This window comes from Chanodichthys erythropterus, chromosome 7 (genome assembly GCF_024489055.1).
Source record: "Chanodichthys erythropterus isolate Z2021 chromosome 7, ASM2448905v1, whole genome shotgun sequence".
NCBI lineage: Eukaryota > Metazoa > Chordata > Actinopteri > Cypriniformes > Xenocyprididae > Chanodichthys > Chanodichthys erythropterus.
In genome coordinates, this window is record NC_090227.1 from 10,049,587 (window position 1) to 10,072,513 (window position 22,927).

At 38.5% G+C, this 22,927-nt stretch overlaps 1 protein-coding gene across 4 annotated transcripts in view; it reads left to right on the forward strand.

Moving 5' to 3' along the window:
- Window positions 1-22,927, forward strand: part of dmxl2 (Dmx-like 2) — a 93,291-nt gene that overhangs the window by 40,216 nt on the left and 30,148 nt on the right. For 2 of the 4 annotated variants that reach the window (XM_067389801.1, XM_067389802.1), the window contains exons 18-30: window positions 862-2,538; window positions 5,484-5,594; window positions 9,454-9,623; window positions 12,908-13,005; window positions 13,159-13,324; window positions 14,471-14,735; window positions 15,489-16,252; window positions 16,940-17,230; window positions 17,337-17,528; window positions 18,520-18,596; window positions 18,756-18,886; window positions 20,388-20,636; window positions 22,598-22,648. In XM_067389801.1, coding sequence (XP_067245902.1) covers window positions 862-2,538; window positions 5,484-5,594; window positions 9,454-9,623; window positions 12,908-13,005; window positions 13,159-13,324; window positions 14,471-14,735; window positions 15,489-16,252; window positions 16,940-17,230; window positions 17,337-17,528; window positions 18,520-18,596; window positions 18,756-18,886; window positions 20,388-20,636; window positions 22,598-22,648 — 4,242 coding nt within the window. The remainder of the gene's footprint in view (window positions 1-861; window positions 2,539-5,483; window positions 5,595-9,453; window positions 9,624-12,907; window positions 13,006-13,158; window positions 13,325-14,470; window positions 14,736-15,488; window positions 16,253-16,939; window positions 17,231-17,336; window positions 17,529-18,519; window positions 18,597-18,755; window positions 18,887-20,387; window positions 20,637-22,597; window positions 22,649-22,927) is intronic. The other 2 variants (XM_067389803.1, XM_067389804.1) reach the window with 1 other exon arrangement.

Below are 22,927 nucleotides of genomic sequence, written 5' to 3' on the forward strand. Positions count from 1 at the left end.
TATTAAGGTTAACTAGGTATTGGGAAGGAGTAAGGAATGTAGCCATGGCATTTATAAGTGCATTAATAAGGCATTAATATGTGCTTTATAAGTACTAATAAACAGCCAATATCTTATTAATAGGCATGCTAATAAGCAACTAGTTAATAGTGAGAATTGGACCCTTAACTAAAGTGTTACTGGAAAAAGCAATAAAAAACCATGATGCTAGGTTTCTTTTCATTTATTTTGAATAGACAGTTGTGCAAATTACAGCTTGTTCAATCTAACGGCATTTAGTCCCTCTGAGGTAGTTGGTACAGTACAGCGTCCTTTAGTGTATTAAAAACTAAGCAGTAAACAGAATGCACTCTTGCAAAGGCCATGTTTTTTGTAGAGCTGATAAAAAACAAAAGATATTTGGTCACAATTTCATACTAAACTGAAAAGCATTATAAAAGTACAAAATAAACAGAATAATGAAAAATAAAATTTGTCCATTAGAAGTGTTATAATTTGCTGCTCTTGAACTATATTTAAACATTCAAAGTTTTAGCCCAACCCTCCTATACTTAATTTTCCATGTTCTGCTCCGTTTCACGCACAGTTGAGAGTAGGCAAGTACTCCTTTGTCTGTGAGCACAGAAAGATGCATTTGATGCGTGAGTTCATCTAGAGAACTTGATTTCAAGCGGTAATTTTCAGTGTTATCAATTAGTTTAAAATGTTTAATGTAAGACAACATGCTTTCCATGCACAATTGCACATGGGGACTTCCATTAACATGAAATGGAATCCTTGAAATTGACATTTGAACCTTTATTAATATTAACCTTTACTACTCTATTTACATGTTTGCTGTACTTGTTGTTCTTTTCAAAGGCCACTTGAGCTCCTCGTCTATCTATCCTGTTTGTTTGGCTCCATACCTGATTGTGACCACCTGTTCTGATGGACGTGTCAGATTCTGGCACTGTAGGGTAGACATGGACTCGTCAGCACCACACCCCGAAGAGACTCGTTCATATCGGTGGGAGCACTGGAGCCTCTTGAAAGAGGAAGAGGACAACGACAGCTCTGTGTGTGTTGCGGGCCGACCTGTTGCTGTCAGTTGCTCCTACACAGGAAGACTTGCAGTATCGTTCAAACAAATTTTGCCTGGGAATGAGGGTGATATGTGTCAGGACTTCTCCATGCTTGTATCAATCTATGAGTGTGAGTCAACCGGTGGCTCGGAGTGGGTCCTAGAACAGACGATTCACCTTGATGATTTTAGCAAACCCGCGAAAACGCTAGATCCACGTGTTAGTGTCGATAGCAATTTGGTTGTCTATAGCAAGTTGGATCTGTTTGCAACCAAAGACAGCCCCAATATCAAGCACTTTGTGCACCTAGACTGGCTGTCTAAAGAAGATGGCTCCCACATCCTGACAGTTGGGGTTGGATCCAACATCCTTATGTATGGACGCATCTCCGGGGTCGTCACCGAGCAGACAAGAGTGAAGGATGGCATGGCAGTCACTTTACCTCTAGGGGGAAGCATAAAACAGGGAATTCGCTCTCGTTGGGTGCTGCTGAGGTCTGTAAACCTAGTCTCTTCTGTGGATGGCACCCCATCCTTGCCAGTGTCCCTATCCTGGGTGCGTGATGGTATCCTGGTGGTGGGCATGGACTGTGAGATGCAGGTTTACGCGCAGTGGAGGCAGGACGAGAAACCGGGTGACTCAGAAGACAACAGCATCTTATCCCCAGAGGCCATTGGAGGTCGTACTGTCTCTGTTTCAAATGAGGGCAGAGCGCGATCTAAGAGTGTCTTTGAGGGCAGCGCGGGAATCGACGATGCATTCCGCCCCCCAGCTGTAATTCAAGATGGCGGCTTGTTTGAGGCAGCCCATTCATTGTCGCCCACTCTCCCACAATACCATCCATCCCAGCTGCTAGAGCTTATGGACCTTGGAAGGGTACGCCGAGCCAAGGCTATCTTGGCGCACCTCGTCAAGTGCATTGCTGGAGAAGTTGCGGTGGTGAGGGATGTAGAAGCAGGTGAAGGTGGTGCAAGAAGGCACTTATCTCGAACCATCAGCGTGACGGGTAGCACAGCGAAAGACATTATCGTTGCTGGCCGAGACAGTGGCCGAGATTACACTGAAATCAACTCTATCCCCCCTCTTCCACTATATGCTCTGCTGTCCGCAGACCAGGACACATCTTATAAAGCAGGAGAGGAAATGGGAAAAGCTGGAAAAGGGGCAGAAATTGAGATGCAGAATCAGTCAGAGGACCAGTATGCTGATTTGTTTCAGGTGCAGGCTGTCACCACCGATGATTTTGTGAGCTTTGCTGCAGAGAAACCAGAGAAGAAGTCTCGTGTTATTAACCTATCACAGTACGGCCCCACATACTTTGGCCCTGAACACGCACAGGTGCTGTCTTCACATCTTATGCACTCCAGCCTGCCGGGACTCACACGCCTCGAGCAGATGTTCCTTGTGGCTCTTGCCGATACTGTGGCCACCACTAGTGCTGAGGTTGCAGGACCCACGGATAAGCAGTACTCTGGTGAGTTTACTTCTTGTACCAACTTGAAAACTGAAGTATGTAATTTCTGCACCACTAGTGTCACTAAACTAAGAAAATAATGACGGGTTCCCAAATATCCCCCCATCTATTATTGGTCAAACAAACAAATCCCACCTCAGTAATTTTCTAGTAACCCTGAAGACTTTGGTTAGATTTTTCAAGTGTGTTTGATTAGGTTTGGGGCTAAACTATGCAAAACAGTGGACCTTGAGTAGGATAGAGATGAAGATGAAGTTTTTTTTTCTGAAAATTATGTCAAGATGCCCACTTTATGTCCACGATATCAACTTGAAGATTCTATTCTGAGCTATTCATGTATTCTCGTACATGGGTCTGTATTTATCAAGAATCACTCACAAGAACACTGCTAAGAATTGACATAAGAGTAACAAATTCTTGGCTCAAAGCTGCGCTTAAAAGTTAGTTATCAAGCATCTTGGTTGTAATTTAAATGAAGTGTAGGACTAAATCTTAAGTGTCAGTCTTAGAGATGATTCACGACACTTTGCTGTGCCACAAACGGGATTTTGGATGACAACATAGGCATGGACCAATCACTGAATAGATTTCCTTATTTAAGAATATTCTCAGATAAATTCACATTGAATGGTGAAATTCCTATGATGAGTTTACATTCAACACACATTTGACAATTAAGAATTTTCAAGAGAACACATTATGATATACACATTGGAAATGAAAGATAAACACATTTTCCACTATGTCTCTGTCTGCTCAGTGCCATGACAAGCCCCTACTGGCAACTCCTAACCACTTGAGAGACCTCTCGAGCTGTCTTAAATAACTGGGAGAGTAAGAGTGATTCTTAGCTTTAAGAAATTTGATAACTTGCTTTTAAACGCAAGTTTGAAAGTCAGAGTAAATTTCATAAATTCTAAGCATTGAAGACTAAAATGGCACTTTGAGAAACTTGATAAATACTGGCCCTGACTACATTTTACTGCCATTTTGGATAGGGTATTGTTGGCCAACCTATAAGTCAGCATCATCCTGGTTCCCTCAGCAAAAACGTAAGGATTTTCCCATTAGCTTTTGGATTATTGCAGAAAATAAACTCTATGACTAACAAAAGTTTATTATTCATTATTCTATGCTTTTTTTTTTCATCATGATAATCTTCACACAACTTGAAGACAACTTTTATGAATTTTGAATCGGCAGAAGTAAAAAAGCTATATACATAAGCTATAAACGAACTACACAACGTTTGCATGACTTCAAAGTCACCGTCACTAAACTTCCGACAACTCTTTTAGTCTTTATTTAAAAACATTTTCCATGAAAGTTTGAGTTATAATAGTTTCCAAGAGCATGATTATAAACCTAGTGAGGCTGTGAAAGCGGAGTAGTGTATACATGAGTGTACCTGTTTGGTAACCTCTGTAGTCCCATTAGCCACTTGTTAGCAAGTGTCTTTTTCAAGACAAGTGAAAGCTTTTTAAAAAAAAAATTGCAATTGGTTATATTGGTGATTACTGATATATTGTAGAATAAAATGTGAAAATTTGTTAAGCTTGTGTTAACCACAGACCTTATTTCAGGCATTTAGCCAAAAATCCTTTCAAATTGACTTCAGGACAATGGAACCAGGCGTGCTAAAATGCTAACTTGTTTCCAGGTTTTGCCCTACAAAAATATATCATCCCTGCAGGCTGCAGCACTCTATTGTGGTAATTCTAACATGATGTGAGCACAGCACATAAACCAGACATTATGAATCCTTTCTTTGTTGGTACTGGTGTCTCCTTCCATAATGACCTATGATTAGCAGATCTATCAGACAAACAGCTGAAGATATTGCCATTTGGCAGCAATCTTTCTACTTTTTTTAGTTGCATAAAAGTGTGGTGACATTTAGCCTCTTGTTTCCTAGCAGTTTTAAAAAGTTTTAATGTACTTTAAGGTACACAACAATGGTGCCTGTGGTATCAAGACACAATTTATACATACTGTAGCATATGTCTTAAGGTCTAGGTTTCGTTGTCACCCCCTGCTGGAAGATTTAGTCATTACACCAGCTGGCAGCAATTAGCATCTTTTTCCATTGACTGGCAGTATAAGCCACATTAACATATCAAAGAACACAAAGTTTAAAATAGAAACTTTATTTCAGTTCAATATGTTATATTGCCAAATGTTCAAGTAAATACATTTAAAAATCATTGAATGAAAAGACTAACAATCCAGTTAGATTAAAATTTTTGTCTCTTATAATACACATGAATATCTTGTGAAAGTGATGTAATTCTTGTGTTGGCTAACTGTCTAGTATGTCAGTGGGGTTAACCAAGTACATGAAGAGAGAACCATAATAAAACTTGATAATAACCTTGATATTATTATTTATTGTCAACATTGAACATATCAGGCTTTATCCATGTTACCTATAGCTCCGATCTTTTTTATTTAGTCTCTTTAGTACTAAACCTTAACACAGTGTTCCAGTGCTTGCTAGAGCCAAAATGCAAGGAGAAAGGTTCAGGGACAGTAGGATAAATCATACGGCTCGTGTTTGTGTGTTTATACTTTCTAATTCACATAAAATTGGGTTGCTGATGAACTTCAGAGTTCAATCCTCATTTTCCCCCTAGAGGAGGCCTTTTTAATTAGTCTCTGAGTGTTGATGTGCTGGATTTTTGCTGTTAAATGTTTCATTGGATCAGCTGTGATCACAGTCATTAGAAGGTGATGCAGATCATGGTCGGGAATATGTTCACGATTGTGTGTGCTCTGAACATCATTAACACTCTTTGATGACAGACCTATATGACTGAAAGTGACAATCACATGGCACACTTTCAAAACACCTCCAAAGCAATGGAATCACCTTGCAGAAAAGGAATCAGATGTTAAAAATGCAAGGTTTACTAGGGTTATAGTTTTGTAAATGCATGTTTCTGCAGGTGGAGATGCTCTAGATGAGTGTGGCCTACGTTACCTGCTGGCCATGAGATTACATACCTGTCTGCTGACCTCCCTGCCCCCCCTCTACAGGATGCAGCTACTGCATCAGGGTAACACACACTCACTTACATAAACATATACACAAATCACACTCCCATGTGCACATGCAGTGGTAAGTGATTCCCTCAGATAAATTGGCGCTAAAGCTTTTCCAACAAATGCAGTCAAGTCAAGTCACATTTATATAGTGCTTCATACAATACAGATTGTTTCAAAGCAGATTAACATGAATACACAAGAAAATAAGTGTTAATGTTGTAAAATTCAACTCTGTCAAAGAGGTTAATATCTTCTGGTTTAAGATATTTCAATATTTACAAACCCAATTCCAAAAAAAGTTGGGACACTACAAATTGTGAATAAAAAAGGAATGCAATAATTTACAAATCTCATAAACTTATATTTTATTCACAATAGAATACAGATAACATATCAAATGTTGAAAGTGAGACATTTTGAAATGTCATGCCAAATACTGGCTCAATTTGGATTTCATGAGAGCTACACATTCCAAAAAAGTTAGGACAGGCAGCAATAAGAGGCCGGAAAAGTTAAATGTACATATAAGGAACAGCTGGAGGACCAATTTGCAACTTATTAGGTCAATTGGCAACATGATTGGGTATAAAAAGAGCCTCTCAGAGTGTCAGTGTCTCTCAGAAGTCAAGATGGGCAGAGGATCACCAATTCTTCCAATGCTGCAGCGAAAAATAGTGGAGCAATATCAGAAAGGATTTGTCGGTGAACACAATCCACCGTGCCATTTGCCGTTTCCAGCTAAAACTCTATAGGTCAAAAAAGAAGCCATATCTAAACATGATCCAGAACCGCAGGCTTTTTCTCTGGGCCAAGGATCATTTAAAATGGACTGTGGCAAAGTGGAAAACTTTTCTGTGGTCAGATGAATCAAAATTTGAAGTTCTTTTTGGAAAACTGGGACACCATGTCATCCGTACTAAAGAGGAAAAGGACAACCCAAGTTGTTATCAGCACTCAGTTCAGAAGCCTGCATCTCTGATGGTATGGGGTTGCATGAGTGCGTGTGGCATGGGCAGCTTACACATCTGGAAAGGCACCATCAATGCTGAAAGGTATATCCAAGTTCTAGAACAACATATGCTCCCATCCAGATGTCATCTCTTTCAGGGAAGACCTTGCATTTTCCAGCATGACAATGCCAGACCACATACTGCATCAATTACAACATCATGGCTGCATAGAAGAAGGATCCGGGTACTGAAATGGCCAGCCTGCAGTCCAGATCTTTCACCCATAGAAAACATTTGGCGCATCATAAACAGGAAGATGCGATAAAGACCTAAGACAGTTGAGCAACTAGAAGCCTGTATTAGACAAGAATGGGACAACATTCCTATTCCTAAACTTGAGCAACTTGTCTCCTCTGTCCCCAGACATTTGCAGACTGTTATAAAAAGAAGAGGGGATGCCACACAGTGGTAAACATGGCCTTGTCCCAACTTTTTTGAGATGTGTTTTGATGCCATGAAATTTAAAATCAACTTATTTTTCCCTTAAAATGATACATTTAAACTCGGTTTAAACATTTGATATGTCATCTATGTTGTATTCTGAATAAAATATTGAAATTTGAAACTTCCACATCATTGCATTCTGTTTTTATTCACAATTTGTACAGTGTCCCAACTTTTTTGGGATTTGTAGAAATCAGGAGAATGAAATGGTTGTAAATCAAGATTATTTAATACATTAAATATTTAATTACCTTGACAAAAATACTACTTGGGGTTTGCTATTGTAGAACAGTTTTCAAATTACGAATCGCAAGTCTTAAGGCCCGTACACACCGGGACGAATATCGCGCGCGTTTATCGTCAGCGTTTTTCGAGACGTTTTTTGTGTTCACACCCAAGTGATTTTCACCGGCGATGCGCCGAGTGAAAGTGCAAATTCAGTCCCTGACAGTATGTGGCGCTTGTGCTTAATGGTAGTGCAAATAAACATATGATATTAATAAAGTTAAAGAAGATAAAAAAAAATGCATATATAAAATGGCATATATATATATATATATATATATGAGTGCAAGTGAACGGCAGTGTAAATAAACATATTTATGAAACAGACATTCTCAACTAGGCTATATTTCTTGAATGTAAAAGGAAAAAAAAAAGTAAAAATACAGAAATAATACTGTGACAGAGCACACATAGTGTGCGTCTCAATCAGGTCTCTACTTCACTAGTCAGGGCACTGATCAGGGATTCGGCCACATTCATTTATATGGTATACTGATACACGACCTAGGAAGCTAGGGAGCTGTTTGAGACGCAGGGATAGTTTGTAGGGGTCTTCCTCATGGTCTTCCTCGTCTACTTACTTTCTCTTCTTCGTCTTGTGTGCTCGGCAAGACCATTTTGTGCTTGAGCGCCACCAAGTCGTGTTTTACTGTAACTTCAGCAGCTCGCACGTGAACAAAAGCGCCAATCTCATTGGTCGGCCAGTTTTTAATGCAGCGCATCAAACCAAAAAAACGAACCCGAGGCAGTTTTTAAAAAATGACACTTTTATGCCTCGTGTTTTTCGCATCGGTGTGCACACTCACATTGGTGCCCGTCGTTTAGTCACAAGGCATTAAACGTCAGCGAAAATCACGCGCGATATTCGTCCCGGTGTGAACAGGCCTTTAGAAGTAGGGCTGGACGATTAATCGAAAAGTAATCAAAACCAAAATTCAGAAACTCTAACTGACATGATTTTCCCATGTCTGTTATTTCATTTTTTTTTTAATTCTGTGAATACTTTTCCCCTTAAAAACATACTACTGCTGCGTGTGTAGTCACGTGTCTCCACCCCGTCCAGCGAAATGGAAGCAACACAGAGGCGAACTCAAACGTCGAGTTGACACAGCTTTGAGATCACTTTCACTTGCATCTTCACTAAACGTTGTCAATTGTATGTGTTTTAAGGCTTGACGGTTTGGACATTCAAGCGATTTTAGACCACTGGATGTGTATCATTATATTGAGCTAGCTACTGTGCTGATGCATTGTGGCACACAAACACTCATACATATAGTAGCTGCACATCACGTGAAGATCGCGCACCCAGAGAGGAGCACACAAACGTTGTCAATGCTGTCCTGTGATTTATCACTGATGTAGCTTAGAAACTCAAAAGTTACAGCATATATTTTTCTACCTTTGAAGTAACTACTTACAACCCACTGCTTCACAATTAATAGAAAGACGGTGTGACTAATTCACACTCAATCACTCTCATTAATGCATTCAAATGTGCTGTTACTGTGCTAAATTATCTGTATCTGATTTACAATGAGCTGAAATCTAGAAGGAATGTTACAAACCATAGACACAATAACTGCTGAAAATGAGCTGTTATGTCGGAGCACTCTTTTCATTCAAATATCCCACTTTTAATAGTCAAGCATATTTATAGTACAAACCTTGTCAATGAACTGTGAGGGCAAAGGAAAAAAAAAAAAAAATGCAACAAACAAACAAAAACAAAACAATGGTTCATTAATTGTAATTGAGGTAAAATGTTTAATTAACCAAGATTTTGATTTTCATAAAAATCATAAGGTGATATCATCCAGCCCTACTTACTGTAAAAGTTTTAGGCCCAGTTTCATAGACAAGGCCTAGATTAAGCCAGGATTATGCCTTAGTTCAATTAGGACATTTAAGTAGCTTTTATAAATTTCTTATGGAAAAGAAAAGAAAAAACATTACTGATGTGCATCTTGAGACAAAACAAAGTTGCTTTCAGTTAAAACAGCTCAGATATACATTTTAGTCTGGGACTAGCTTAAGGGGGTCCAGAGTGCTGCATTCAGCATTCACCTGTTGTATATCTTTGTTTTGGTCTTGGGGTGAATAGGCTTTTATACTGTGTTTGTGTGTCCAGGAGTGTCCACTTGTCACTTTGCGTGGGCGTTCCATTCCGAAGCTGAGGAGGAGATGCTGAACATGATTCCTGCCATGCAGAGAGGAGATCCACAGTGGTCTGAACTCAGGGCGGTGGGCGTCGGCTGGTGGATCAGAAACATTAACACGCTGAGGCGGATGGTAGAGAAGGTGAGACCACACACAAACATATTGCGCATTTTTTTTTTCTAGTTCAATACAAATTTTGCTTGCATTCAGTTCGGCTAATTTCACTTAAGTTCAGTTCAAATTTAATTCAATTTCTAATCAGTTCAATGCCTTTTTACTTCAGTTCAAATAATTTTAGCTTAGTTAATTTTATTTTACTTTGGTTTAATTCAGTTAATTCAATTTCACTGCAATTCAGTTAATCTAATTTCAGTTCATTTTAGTTCACTAGTTTATTTTGGTTCATTTAAGTTCTTTTGGAATGTCAGTTCTCTTTAATTCAGTTCCATTGATATCACTGCAATGCAATGCAATGCACTGCAATGCATTTTCACTTCAGATCATTTTAGTTCAGTTGTAATTTCAGTTTAGTTTTTTTTTTTTTTTTCTTTGATATAATTCAGTACAATAAAATGCCAATGCAGTTCAGTTAATTTAATTTCAATTCATTTTGGTTCACTTTAGTTAATTTTCTGTTCTTTTGAAATTTCAATTCTCTTTAATTCAGTTGAATTCAGATCAGTTGATATCAGTGCAATTCAATTCATTTTCACTTTAGTTTAAATCATTTTAGCTTAGTTCAGTTGAAATTCAGTTGTTTATTTTTTTCATTTTGCTTTAATTCGGTTTAATAAAATTTCAGTGCAATTCAGTTAATCTAATTTCAGTTAATTTCAGTTCACTTTAGTTAATGTAATTTTGTTCTTTTGAAATTTCAATTAATTTTAATTCAGTTAAAGTGTTAACCTTCACTGGTGCGCCAATGCACGAAGCTTCTTTGTTTAAATTAGATCAAATTTACTGTTTGATGTAATGTAATTACCTTGACAAACTATACATCATTAAAAAGATCTAAGACTCAAGCTTAAATTTTTAATCTCTATTTTACTCTTAATATCGTATGGTATCCGTTATTTGTAAAATGCGTCGGGAGTTATGAATATGAGAAACGAGTCGTTACCTTTTCATTGAAATATGAGCGTCAGTCTCAGCCATTGAGAAAATAGCTGTGAGATCATCATGAAAAACCTCGACAAAATAACATCCCTCAGGGCTTTTAGCTTAAAAGCATGCACATTTGGAGAAATATTGATGAACTGTCATACGTTTATGTCAATTTTCTATACAGAGGTGTAATTTTTATTCAATTTTTACCCAAAACATGCTGTTGTCATCATATGAGCGATTTATACACACATCTACTTTTTCAACTCATACCTGCAGCCAGAGGGCGCTCTGTGCACACTTAGTCCACAAATGCCTCAAGGAAGAAAATACATATCATGTGACCTTCCAGGAACAAACACAGGGTTCCAAAGATCGCTGAAAACATCAATAAATATGCAAATCGACACTTTTTGAAAGTAATAAATACACAATTGTGACGATATGTGGTTTGTTCCTTACGCCATGTCTGGTATTTATAATAGATAGATTATATTAATAATGCAATGCTAATCGAGATAGCTTTTCTTTTTGTGCAGAATAGCATACAATGATATATTTTCTGTCTGATTTTTGATCCATAGCCACATCACATCAAAGAAGGTTATTTAAAACACTCGACTTGTAAGTTTGGAGCAAAAACTTGGTTTTAATCTTATTTTCGTGTTTTGTTGGTGTGCTAAGCTAACATGCTAACGAGCCCAAAGATGCACCTGTTCTGAGCTAATGCAAATAAATAATTTTGAATTGTACAACTCACTGATTTTTTTTTTTTTTTTTTTTTTTCAAGAAGGGCATTAGATACAGTTTCAAAGAAGGTGAAGTGAGAAGGTTGGTAAAAGAAATGAGGGATCATTTTACAGTGGGGAAAATAAGTTCTACCACTTACAAAGTAATGAAGGGTCTATAATTGTGTATGGTAGCTTTATTTTAACAGATAGAGACAGAATATCAACAAACCAATTATATTTATATAAATGTTATAAATTGATTTGCATTTCAGTGAGTGAAAAAAGTATTTGATCCCCTACCAACCAGCAAAAATTCTGACTTCCACGGATTGGTTATGTGCCCAAGTGGAACACAGATTAGTCCTGTCACTTTAAGAAAGTACTCCTAATGTCATCTTGTTATGAGTATAAAAGAAACCAGTCCACAGAATCTGTATCTTCCATTTCAACCTCTCCACCACCATGAGCAAGACCAAAGAGCTGTTAAAGGATGTCAGGGACAAGATTGTAGACCTTCACAAGGCTAGAATGGGCTACAAGACCATCAGCAAGAAGCTTGCTGAAGGAGGAGACAACTGTTGGTGTGATTTATTCAGAAATGGAAGAAATACAAAACAACCATCAATCGCCCTCTATCTGGTGCTCACATGAGACCAAACTTGAGCTCTTTGTCCTCAACTCGCTGTGTTTGGAGGGAGAGAAGTGCTGATTATGACCACAAAAACATCATCAGGTCAAGCATGGAGGTGGAAACATTATGCTTTGGGGCTGTTTCTCTGCTCTGGGTACAGGATGACTTCACCGCATTGAGGGGCTAATGGACGGGGCCATGTACTGTAAAATTCTAGATTAGATCCTCCTTCCCTCAGCCAGAACACTGAAGATGGGTCATGGATGGGTCTTCCAGCATGACCCCAAATATGCCGCCAAGGCAACAAATGAGTGGCTCAAAAAGAAGCACATTAAGGTCATGAAGTGGCCTAGCCAGTCCCCAGACCAAAAATTCTATAGAAAATATGTGGAGTGAGCTGAAACTTTGAGTTGCCAAGTCACAGCCAAGAAACTTCTAGGATCTATAAAGAGGAGTGGACCAGAATCCCTCCTGGTGACAAACTACAAGAAATGTCTTGCCTCTGTGCTTGCCAACGAGGGTTTCTCCACCAAGTTTTGCTTGGGCATCAAATATTTATTTGACTCACTGAAATGCAAACCAATTTATAATATTTATAATATTTAAAATAAACCAGCCATAAAAATTATAGACCCTTAATTTCTTTGTAAGTGGTCAAACTTACAAAATCAGCAGGGGATCAAATAATAATTTTCCCCACTGTAGCTCGGTTCAGTTGAAATTTCAGTTCGCTTTAATTTTATTTCACTTCGCTTTAATTCACTTCAATAAAATTTCACTGCAGTTTCAGTTAATCTAGTTAATTTTAGTTGTAGTTAATTTAATTTTAATTTAATTTCAATTCAATGAAGCTTTATTATTACGAGTGTTAGAGTATATATGGCATTGGTGATATTACAGTTCATAAATATGATTTAAAGAAAAGAAAAGAAAATCTCTGCCTCTTTACTTTGCATTAGGTAGCCAAAGCAGCATTTCAGAGGAATAATGATCCGCTGGATGCAGCTCTCTTCTATCTGGCCATGAAGAAGAAGGCCGTTCTCTGGGGTCTCTTCAGGTACTGACTTCAAACTCTCTTATTCATAAATACACAGTTACCTTCACATAGGTGCATCTCATATGCAGTTATTCTCTTAATGCTGCTTGAAGCTCTTTTCTGAAGGAGCTGTAAAATTTCTGCTTGTTTATTTATATATTGATATCTGTGTAGGTCTCAACACGATGAGAAGATGACCCAGTTTTTCAGTCATAACTTCAGGGAGGACCGCTGGAGGAAGGCGGCTTTAAAGAACGCCTTTTCTCTCCTGGGAAAACAGCGCTTTGAGCAGTCGGCTGCGTTTTTCCTGCTCGCTGGCTCCCTGAAAGATGCCATTGAGGTTTGCATCATCCTATTTCGAAATTCACTCTCAGGAAACCGTGTGTTGTTGATCTCTTAGATGTGGAGTCTGCTGCTTTTGGTTTGGCTTTGTGACGTCATAGAGCGTGTGGTCGTCTGTGAAGAGTGGAGTGTGATATAACAGCCCTGAGTGGTTTGGTTTAGTCTAAACATCACTGATAAACTCCCTTGATGGACATATGACAACTTTAGTTTACCTTGGGCTGGATGTCTGACAGCAAACAGTCAAAACAGTGATAGCAACACTCGTGAAGATTGCAACATTTGATAGGTTGTAAAAATGGAGCTACTTTAGGAATATAAATGAGCTTTCTGTTTTTAGTCTATTTATATTTTGAACAGATTAATGAAAAGTGTTCTGTAAAATCACTAATGTTCCTAAGTCTAGCATTCACAAATATTAGATCATATATAATTGTGTGACTTATTAAACACATGAAAATATGTCTGGGTCATATTTCATTGCCATTTTAAAATGGTAAAAATAGTAATTATTTAAATGACAGTTCAGCATGTTTAACCATCATATTCCTGTATTGTAATGTGTCTGGACATTTTACATTTTATTTTTGAAAATAATTGTTGTTACGTTCATTTGGTAGTATTATTTTATTGTGATTCTCTTTAGATTTTCATAAAAATATAATGACTTTAAAAAAAAAAAAATCAGCATGTTTTAAAGGCATTACAAATAAAACAACAATGTGTAAATGTTTACCACTTAGTGAGAATTTTAGGTCGAAATATGCTTAATTATGATTAAAATAATGTCACAATGCAAAAACAATGTGAATGAAGTGTCACAATGGTCACATTTTATATTAGGTGTCTTTACTATGTACTTAAAAAAATAGCTTGGTACACTGTACTTGAATTGCAAAACACTTTTGCTGCTATTGAGGTTGGAAACGGGTAAAGTTAGGGATGGGTTTGGTGGTATGGTTAGGTTTAAGGGTGGGTTATGTTTTAGAAAAATATCAAAAGTGTAATATATATAGATGTAATTACAGAAATTAATTACAGCTGTATTTTTAAATGTACGTACAATGTGAACACTTTTATGTGCACAATAAGTGCATTGTATCAAATGACATGTTGTTGACAAGTTGGTCTGTCTCTTTGGTAGGTTTGTCTGGAGAAAATGGAGGACATCCAGCTTGCGATGATTGTTGCTCGTCTTTACGAGGCTGATTATGAGAGTTCATCCACCTGTCAGGGTATCCTGTATGAGAAGGTTCTTGGTTGCAGCAGAGATGGAAGTGGATTCTCATGTACCAAACTACACCCTGACCCGTTTCTGAGGAGCATTGCATACTGGATCATGAAGGACTACACCAGAGCCTTGGACACACTGCTGGAACAGATTTACAAAAAGGATGATGAGAACCCTGGTGAGAGTCTTTATTGCTTTAACCCTGTAAAGCCTGACATATGAAATAATGGTCCAAAACATTTTATTGATCCTGTAGACAAAAGAAAAAAAAGTTTGCTTTTTTTTTTTTTTTTTTTTTTTTTTTTTTTTGAGTATCATGATGAGTATGATATGCAATTGGTGCAGTTGCTGATATTTATTTGGCCAAAAAGAATGATGAAATTCTGATAGATTGTAATGTAAATCAATCAGTATAGAGGACTATTTACATAAAATGCATAGAAATTAGTTGTCACTCCCAATAATATTAGTCTTAGATGATATTAAATGCTAAGTTGTATGATCAAGGCTCTGTAGTATTTATTATGGAGCAAAACAAATAATGCAACGCAATTCAATGATGATGATTGAAAGATGTAAAAATAAAAAAATCATCAAAAGCTTATTGTATCATATTTGATAATCTCATTTTAACATGATTTTTCTAAAGGTGAAGTACGGATACAATTTATTCTTATGTTTACTTAATAAAAAGACTTGTTTACCATGTAAAAGGCCTTTTATTTGCTGTAAGTATAAACTGTCAATCAAACGACAGAAACCATGATTAAGTTTTGATTGTTGATCATTTAGAGGCCTTAAAAAAATGTGGATCAATTATGATACAATAGCTTTATAGTATTAATAAAACAACAATATGATAGCTACCAATAAAAACTTTATTAATGTTAAGCGTAATAATCACAACAAACAACATTTCTCTTTCTTTCAGATGTGCTGGTGAAGTCGTGCAATCCTGTCGTCTTTAGTTTCTATAACTACTTGCGCACGCACCCTCTGATCATTCGCCGGCACTTCGCCAACCCCGAGGGGTTTGTGGCTGCAGTTGGTCTAACAGAACGCAACAGTGCAGACGAAATCAATCTGATAGAGCGAAAGCTCTTCTTCACCACCGCTAATGCTCACTTTAAGGTGGGTTGTCCACTCCTGGCCCTTGAGGTCTTATCCAAAATCCCCAAAGTCATTAAGAAAGCATCTTCTCTGAGTAAGGGCTCATCTGTGGCCAACATCAGTGCCAGCCAACCACAGCAGAATGGAGGAAAGGCTTCAGAACTTGACTGGGGTGCTCCTGCCATCCCCAGCCAGGCCTGGGGAGCTGACTCTTCCACCAGCCTGGACTGGAGTCAACCACTGGTTAAAATGGAGGATGATAATCTACAGTTGGACTGGGGAGATGATAAGGAGGAAGATGAGGATGAAGAGGGCGGGCTGACCATGAAAAAGCCGGAAGTGGAGGATGAAGAGGCCAAAAAGCCATCCAAATCAGCAGCCCTGCAGCGTGAAGACTCAGCAGGTGAGTCGGAGGTGGACGTGATCGCCGAACAGCTCAAGTTCCGAGCCTGTTTGAAGATTCTCATGACAGAGCTGCGGACACTGGCGACAGGATATGAGGTGGATGGTGGCAAACTGCGATTTCAGCTCTACAACTGGCTTGAGAAAGAGATTGAGGCCGTGCACCATATCTGTAACTATAAGGTTGGTGCTCTCCATCTCATTGCAATATTTTAATCTCAGATTGAACCTTTATTGGGATTTTGATGAACCAAAAACCTAAAGCTGACCAGTATTGAGATAGACCCTGAACCTGATAATTGAATACAATGGTTCTTCACTTCGAAAAATCCAATGCATGCGCTGAACGTGTGAGAGTGGTAAACCTAACTATTATTCAGCTCTTTGACAGTATAGTGCAGTATATCTTAATCTTTGAAAATGGCATGCAATAAAAATATATTTTCATTTTTTAAATGCATGTTATAGTGAACAATCTTATTGTGAACAATTTATCCATCCATATGTTTGTTTATTTTATTTTTTCATGACTTTGTAATGTTTAATAAAAATGTCATAACTACATTTTCCAGTGGAAATGGTGACAGGATTTCACCGGTCATCTTCACAATTGAGATTCACAGTTCTCTTTTGTCTTATTGCGCTTGTATGGTTTAAAAGCTTTTGCATGAATAAGTGCGTGACTGTATAATGTAATGCTGGCTAAAAGATGATGGAAAAAACAGATGCTACATTAATTGTGTTAAATATTTTAACTCATTAAACTGAAGAAAAAAATAAATGTATGTGTTTACATGTTCATTTTGACAGCCCTAATACTAAACATTAAATATATTGAACTTGTCTGTTTTCGATATTACATTGTGTCAGGTTGAGGGGAAAGCGCCTGTAGGTCAGCTGGAGAAATGGGGTGGAGATGGATCTCTTGACCTGGAAGACACACAAATCCGTGGTGAAGCAGGTGCATATGAACGTCACCAGATGGAGCGACGGCGTCTGCAAGCGAAACAGCTGCATGCAGAGCGGAGGAAAGCCTGGCTGAGAAAGAATCAGGCTCTGCTCAGAGTATTCCTCAGTTACTGCAGTCTGCACGGGGCCAAGGGTGGAGGAGTGACATCTGTAAGGATGGAACTGCTCTTCCTGCTGCAGGAATCACAGCAAGTATGTCCTTACATCTCCACAACATGTTGATTGATTTATATTGTGCTCTCAAGCAACTGGCTGGTTGATTATCTTTTCACATATTTGATTGGTTGTGTGTCCTCAGGAAATGACAGTGAAGCAGCTTCAGTCGCCACTCCCCCTCCCCACCACTCTGCCCCTGCTGTCTGCCAGCATCGCCCCCACCAAGACAGTCATTGCCAACCCCGTCCTGCACCTTGGAAACCACATACATGACATCCTATACACTGTTGTCCAGATGGAGGCTCCGCCACACCCAGACATACTGGACGACCGGGTGAGACACACACAAACACACACAGATTAGAAACTGTGAAAATTAAAACTGTGGCTATGTCTACCCAAAAAAAAAAAAAAAAAAATCCTGAACAAAACTTTTCAGAATTCAGTGTACAACAACAGAGCTTGTTTACATTTTAGACATGTGAATACTGAATAGGACCACATGGACAAGCAGGGGAAAAAAAACCCTAAACCAACCTCCTTGACCTGACTGAATATACCTCCTACAATACAAGGATCCATTCAGAATTACTAAACACAGCAACATACACATGACAAATCAAAACATTGTCCTGAATGTGTGTGGAAACAATGTACCGAATGTAATAAAATGTGTCTGTGTGTAAATACAATGTGCGATCAGTGTGTCGAGAGCGCAAATACATAGTTTGTTTGTGGATCAATATAACGACTTCATGCATGCTTAGGCTAGTGTATGACTCCTGTATGTCACCGCAATCATCTTTACCTTGATTATAATCCGCATCCATTTAAACTTTAGTAGCGAGAAGCTGGTTTACATAGTTTGTGTATCATCTAGCCATACAGCAGTGGGATGTTTTGACATCCCATTCAGTCTGTATTTCACACAGCGCAATACGTAAGGGTGTGCGCTCTTCAGAAACAATGACATAAAATGACAGAGCTCGTGTTTTAAAGCTAAACAGACCCTGAATTGAATAAATAATTCTCTGAAAACTGGTGCGAGTTGAGTGACTAGGACACACAAGTAAATAGGCTAGTGGGATATTTTGCTAAAAAAAATTATTGTGCCAGAAGAATAGTGTTAGAAATGTATTACGTATTGTGTCTCTGTATCAGCTCAGCAAGCTTTTATTTCATTTTATGCATGTGCATTAAGATGATTTAAACATTTTCAAAACACTGTGAGTGTTTTGAAACTAAAATGCGTTTTTCAAATGCCTCTGGATAAATGTAGATGTAACCTGTATGTGCTTCTACTAACATTTGCATGTGTATTTCAGGTGAATGCTTTACACACTCTCGCTGCTTCTCTATCGGCTTGTATCTACCAATCACTGTGTGACAGCCACAGCTACAGGTACAAACACACTACTGATAAACTCACTGGTTATTCACCTTAAAATGCTTGATGTTGTACCAGCTTCGATTGTCTGACTATTATGAACCTCATTCCATTCTGTTAACTCTTACACACACTGTCACTGACTCATGCTCTCCTGCTGATGTGCATGTTTAGCAGCCAGGCAGAGGCCAATCAGTATACTGGGATGGTGTATCAGGGGCTGTTACTGAGCGACAGGCGTAGACTTCGCACCGAGAGCATTGAGGAACATGCAACACCCACCTCTGCCCCTGCACAGTGGCCAGGTAACAAACATCAGATCAGACTGCATGGAACATATGCAGAGAAATAGCAATTTCAAAATCATCCTCATCTAATAATGAGTCATTCTATGTGGAGAGGAAAGTAACATCTGTAAAGACTACTTACCCTATTCACTTTCTTAATAAAATCCCTGGTGTTCAGACTGTTGGTGAAAAATAATATTAATCAATAATATTCGCACAATACAAACTCTTATCCAGATCTGATTCTATATTGGTAGACAATGCCTACCTTTTGATTAAATAAAAATTTATTTTTTTATTATTATTATTATTTATTTATTTTGTAACCACTGAATATCCAATTTCACATTATGGAAGTTATAGTATAGTAATAGATAAGTATATGGATGGAAGAATGGATGGTCTGACACATGATGGGTAAATGAATGGTCAGATAGGTGGAGATATTGGATGGGTTAGCAGATGGACAGATGGACAGATGGACAGATGGACGGATGGATGGATGGATGGATGGATGGATGGATGGATGGATGGATGGATGGATGGATGGATGGATGGATGGATGAGCAGATATTTGGAGGAGAGAATGGTTGGATAAGATGGGGGGATGGATGAGCAGATATATGGAGGAATGAATGGTTGGATAAAAAGGATGGATGGATGGGTGGATGGATGGATGGATGAGCAGATATATTGAGGAGAGAATGGTTGGATAAAAAGGATGGATGGATGAATGAGCAGATATATGGAGGAGAGTGATTGGATAAGATGGATGGATGGATGGAATGGTTGGATAAAAAGGATGGATGGATGGATGAGCAGATATATGGAGGAGAGAATGGTTGGATAAAAAGGATGGATGGATGAATGAGCAGATATATGGAGGAGAGTGGTTGGATAAGATGGATGGATGGATGGAGGAGAGAATGGTTGGATAAAAAGGATGGATGGATGGATGGATGGATGGATGGATGGATGGATGAGCAGATATATGGAGGAGAGTGGTTGGATAAAAAGGATGGATGGATGGATGGATAGATGAGCAGATATATGGAGGAGAGTGGTTGGATAAAAAGGATGGATGGATGATGGATGAGCAGATATATGGAGGAGAGTGGTTGGATAAAAAGGATGGATGGATGGATGGATGGATGGATGGATGGATGGATGGATGGATGGATGGATGGATGGATGGATGAGCAGATATATGGAGGAGAGTGGTTGGATAAAAAGGATGGATGGATGGATGAGCAGATATATGGAGGAGAGAATGGTTGGATAAGATGGATGGATGGATGGATATATGGAGGAGAGAATGGATGAATGGATGGATGGATAGAGTAGTGATTGAATGGATGGCCATAAATTGGTTGGACAGATGGACAGACAGCTGGAGATATTGAAGCATAGAAGGAAGCATTGATATACGGATGAATGAAAGGACAGATATAAATGCAGGATATATGGACGGATGGGTGAATAGTCATCACTTGCTCATTGTATGTTTTTTCTTTCCCAGGTGTGTCGTCTCTGATCAATCTGTTGGCGTGTGCTCAGGGTGATGATCACGTGCGTCTGAACGTCATGTTATGTGAGGCGGTGGTGGCCGTGTATCTCAGTCTGCTGATTCACGGTCTCGGCACACACTCTGGAAACGAGCTCTTCCGGCTGGCCGCTCACCCCCTCAACAACCGCATGTGGGCTGCCGTGTTTGGGGGCGGAGCCAAACTCATTGTTAAACCTAAGCGGGCACCTGAAATCACTCCAGGTGAGTCTTCTACCCCTGCCAGAGGTGTTTGATGATGTGGCATCCCATTACATCTGTAAAGAAAGTCCATATAAAGTTCTTTACATTCAGCTTTTATCAGAAGTTTTTAAATATTTTTATGTTAGAGGTTTACATTTTTTATGTTCAGACAAGCACTATTTTTGGTTCCATGTGATTTTTAAAACGATCTTGAAAACAGTCTCTGGGTCCTCCAGTTGATAAGATTTCCTCCCTTGTCAGCTGCTCTCAAGGCAGCAGGGTCTGAAGGGTCAGAGGTTGTAAAGGTCACAGATTCCGATCCCCCTACCCTGACCGTGAACCAAGCACCACCTCAGACTGAGGCTGGTAACCACGGTAACGTCACCATTGAAACAGCACAGCCAGAGAGCTGTGAGTAAGAGCTCATCGGCACTTCATCCACACAGGAACAGGAAATAAGATGTGAATGATGCAGTTTTTATAAATTGGCACAAGAAAGTCCAGTGATTTGATTGGTAACACTGTACAACAAGGTTCCATTTGTAAACATTAGTTAACTACATTAGTTAACATGAACTAACAATGAAAACTACTTCTAAAGCATTTATTTATCTTAGCGCATGTTAATATTAATATTTACTAATACATTTTTAAAATCAAAAATTGTGTCTGATATTATTATTTAAGGGACCTGAGTTAAATGACCTAACAAGGAACAGTTTTATTTTTTTAACTAACAATTACTAAATATGGTAACGAATGTATTGCTCATTGTTAGTTAATGTTAGTTAAAGGGATAGTTCACTCTAAAATGAAAATGAAGTCATCATGCACTCACCCTGGTGTTATTCTAACGCTGTATGTCCTTCTTTCTTTTTTGGACCACAAAAGGAGAATAAAAAAAAAAAAAAATGTCCCGCACATGGTCATCCATATAATGGCAGTGAATCATGACCATGACACAACATTATTACAGAATGGTCCCATGTGACACGTCATATATTTGATGTGTGTAAAATAAAATGAAATTTAATGTATTATTTAACGAAAATCCTGAAGTTCATGAGACTCTATTAGCGCCACAATTCACTCCAACTTGCCCAGAAAAATCACATAAGTTGCGAGAAATCGAGATTAATAAAAATGCGACATGAAATGCAATGCCTACAAATCCACAGTAAAGTATATGTACTTTCTTCACTGAGTTGAATATCTCCTGACTGGAACTTAGATGGATGACAGTTGTGAACGTGATTACTTCTTGTTGCAATGAACACAACGGATATATTCACCTCAGAGAAGATAGTACATGGATTGTATTTCATGTCGTGTTTTTATTCATTTTGATTTCTCACAACTAGTGTGCTTTTTTCTGGGTTTTCGTTAAATAATGCATTACATTTCGGTTTGTTTTTCACCAAATCATATACCCCTAGAACACGTGTATATATATATAATATACAACACGTGTCGCATGGGACCATTTTGTGATACTTGCATCCTTTTTAAAGTTTGAGGCTGGTCGCTATTTACTGACATAACATGATCATAATATGACGACTGCGAGTGGGACTTCAAATAAAAAAAAGAAAAATCTCCATTTCTGGCCCAAAAAAGAAAGAAGAGAATACGGCATTAGAACAACACTAGGGCAAGTACATGATGACTTAATTTTCATTTTATGGTGAACTAACCCTTTAATTAATACCTTATTTTAAAGTGTTACCGATATATATTCTAGATGGCAGGCCATGTGTGTCAGTCCCTGTTAGTGTGTGGAGAGGTGCTTTGTGTGATTTGTGGTGATGTTTGTTCTTTTTTCATATATTATATATCATCATTTGTTACTTTATTATGTTTAGTTTGTTGTGTGTTTGTTTTCATCTGGCCTTTTTTGTGTTTGTGTGCATATTTTGCTTTTGTGTCTCATTTTCATCTCATCATCTTATGTGTATGTGTGTGTGTGTGTGTGACCATCACAGCAAATGTGGACTCAAACAGGCAGGCAGAGCTCCAGTCTGAGAATAAATCAGGTACACACACTGTCTCCCTCCTCCTGTCTCACTGTTTAGCCTTTTAGCCTGTTTTAAACTCCAGTCTAGATGTGGACATGTGTGTGTCTGTGTGTGTGTGAGATAGCCGACCTCCCCGCTGCATGTGTAGAGATACGGTGAGTGCCTCAGGCTCAGGTGCACACCAGCTGTCTGAGGTCAACATTCAGAGAGTTTGTTCTGTTCTTCCCTGTCTGAACTGATGAGACCTTTATGGAGGAACCAAACTGATTACGCTTATTGCTTAAAAGATATATAATG